The sequence below is a fragment of the Plectropomus leopardus genome, chromosome 21 (assembly GCF_008729295.1).
Source record: "Plectropomus leopardus isolate mb chromosome 21, YSFRI_Pleo_2.0, whole genome shotgun sequence".
Taxonomy (NCBI): domain Eukaryota; kingdom Metazoa; phylum Chordata; class Actinopteri; order Perciformes; family Serranidae; genus Plectropomus; species Plectropomus leopardus.
Window position 1 is genome coordinate 156657 of NC_056483.1, and position 3067 is coordinate 159723.

General features: G+C 40.9%; 1 protein-coding gene across 1 annotated transcript in view; it reads right to left on the reverse strand.

Annotated features, from left to right (window-relative positions):
* Positions 1-2411: 2411 nt before the first annotated feature.
* The window catches only part of inhbaa (inhibin subunit beta Aa), a 2403-nt gene continuing 1747 nt past the window's right edge, over positions 2412-3067 (reverse strand). Inside the window, exon 2 of the mRNA XM_042510848.1 lies at positions 2412-3067. This exon is cut by the window's right edge and continues 166 nt beyond it. Coding sequence (XP_042366782.1) covers positions 2413-3067 — 655 coding nt within the window. The 3' untranslated portion in view covers position 2412.

The window sequence follows — 3067 nt, forward strand, 5'->3', positions numbered from 1 at the left end:
GTTCATGTTTTCAAATTTCCACTTCTTTGGTGGAAATTTTTCTAATCTTTTCAAATTTTTCAAACATTTCAAGATTTCCATGTCTTTTGTGGAAACTTTTCTGTTGATATACATTTTAAAACATTATAAAATATTCTATCAGAGCAGTGGAAATTTTAAAACACTAATATAATGTCCTCTTCTTTAATGAAAATGTCAATGTTTTTTTTTTTTTCAAAAACAGTCGATAAATTTCCACTTTTTGGTGAAATGTTTTTAGTATTTCAAACTTTTTCAAAAACTTTCAAAATATTTCCACTTCTTTGATGGAGTACTTTTTTTACGTAATGTTCAGCATTCATTATCTGTTATTTTGAAATCTTTGAAAACATTTGGAAAAAAGAAAAAAAAAACACACAAAAAAGGCAGAAATTTAAACATTCAAAAAATATTTTTTCAAATGTCATTAGAAAATACTTTTTTCAAAAACATTCAACAAATTTCCACTTCTTTGGTGAAATTTTTTGAATATTTTTCAAATTTTCCAAATTTTCAAAAACATCGAAATAAATCCACTTATTTGATGGAGGTTTTTTTTGTTGTTGTTTTTTAACATTTATCACTTGATATCTGTTCTAACTTTTTTTGGTTGACATTTTTCAAATGTTTTAATTTTTTGATAACATTCAGGAAAAAAAGCATCAAAAATGTAGAATTTGAAACATTTGAAAATTTTTCACTTCTGTGGGGAAAAGTTTTCAAATGTTTTCATTTAAAATGTTTTCAGTTTTTTTCAGAAACATTCAAAAATTTTCCACTTCTCAGGTGTAAATCTTTCACGTTAATTAAATGTCATTTTTTAAAAAAAAAAAAAAAAAGCAAGGCTGTAGCATCTGCTGAGATCAAATTTTTGTTTTTGGGATAAATTTGCAACATGGTGAGTTAACATGTCACAGTTACAAACTTAAAAAACTATTGTAGTAATTTTAGACTTGATATACTTGCATTTGAATATTTTGATGCCAATAATGATAATAAATAAAAAGGGATGCGATATTTACGCCAATCAGATTTTTATTTCCAGCAGTTTGTGGAAGGCTGTGAGACGTTTACAACTGAACAACAGAAAATATACATTTCAATTGAATACTGAACAATTGAGAAATTTTGTGACAAATCCAGAAATTGTAGCTTAAGAATTTCAGAGCTTTTAGTGTCGACCTGACCTCAGTATTTCAAATATCTTGGCTACAGCCGTAAAACTTCGTCCAAAGTGGCCCAGCCAATTAAACCACCTGATTTCACCCAAATTTTCTTTGCACTGAGCGATAAACCTGAACTCCAAGCCACATTTTTTGTGTTTTTTGAGACCGTGACCCCTGAGCTACTAATGAGGACTCATAACTAACGCCCGCCTCAGCACGAGGATCAAACACGTGAGCTCTCATGCGTGAAACCTCGACAGGAAGTTCCAGTCTGTCGTCTCTCTGAAGGTCTCTTCAGTCTAATATGAGCATGTGTCGCTATAGTGCAAAAAATAAAAACGTTTGCAACGTTTCTTTAAAAGAAAAAAACAAAATCGACATAATAACACAAATGCAGCCAAACAAAAATATCCTTAAAACAACAATAATAAAATTATTATTATTAATATACTTACTGACAATAATAATTATAACATCAACATGGTAACATAAGAAGTGTTTGGTTCCAGCAGCCGGGCCAACTTGTTTCTTTCAAGTATCTCTCAACACACACACACACACACACACACACACACACACGCACACACGCACACGCACACACGCACACGCACACACCACAAATGTATACTTCCAAAAAATAATACAAAAAAAGAGTCTTCTTCTTTCCTCCTCGTACATTTTGAAAAAAAGTAAACAGTTGGGAAACAAAAAGGAGACAAAGTCAAATAAGATTGTAATACGTGAAACAAGTTGCATAGTTTTGAGATTTCGTTGTTAGTAGTTTTTTCAGGCACCTCGTCTCTCCGAGGTCTGACGGGTCGATTGGTGCTTGAACGTCTCAGCCACATAAATAAGCCTCGCTCCCTCCTTTTGTAACAAAAATATATTAGATATTCTTTTTTTTTTTTCTTTTTTTTTCTGGTTTTATTTTTGAAAGTGCCGTCTAGACTCTTCCAGAGTTCTGCTGGACAAGGACGGAGGAGAGTCCCAGAGAGCGACCCGGAGTGACGGAGGGATGGAGAGAGGAGGCGCGGAGCGAGACGCCGCACGTAAAAGTGACAATGAAGATAAAGTCAGCGGGTCTTCGTCCTCTCCTCCCTCCATCTCATCCCTGTTTCTCTCTCTCTCTGTCCCGTCCTCTCCAGTCCAGTTCGTGGCGGAGCGGCTCGGCTCGGTTTTACGAGCAGCCGCACTCCTCCACGATCCTGCGGAGCGGCTCGGCTCGGTTTTACGAGCAGCCGCACTCCTCCACGATCATGTTCTGGATGTCCTTCTTGATGATCTTCTGCTCCTCGTTGTAGTAGAGCATGGACATGGCGCGTAGCCGAGTGGGCACGCAGCACGACCGCAGGTTCTGGAAGGGGCTGTAGCCCCGCATGCGGTAGTGGCTGATGACGGTGGAGTGGAAGGACAACGTGGACCCGGTGATGCTCGCCACGTGGGAGGGGCACTCGCCCTCGCAGTAGTTGGCATGATAACCGGGCGGCGCGATTATCCAGTCGTTCCAGCCGATGTCTTTGAAGTTGACGTAGAACTGCCGTTTGCAGCAGACGCGCACCTTCCCGTCACACTCCAGCCCTCGCTTCCTGCGCCGCCGCGAGTCGCCGCCATCCTCCTGCCGGACCACAGCCATGAGGAAGGGCCGGTGGGACTGTTCCCGCTGGTTGGCGCGCTGCGACGCCTCTGAGCCGCCGGAGACCAGGACGAGCGTCGCTCCGGCATCGGCGCAGAGCGGGCAGGAGACTCTGAGGCTCAGCGTTGTGCTCTCGGCGCTCTCCAGGAGCGCTTGAACCGCCGCTGACACCGGGAAGGTGTGCCAGCCGCTGCGACGAGTATCCACGGTTTTCTCCGCCAGCAGGATGTCGTCCTGCGGCAAGGACGGG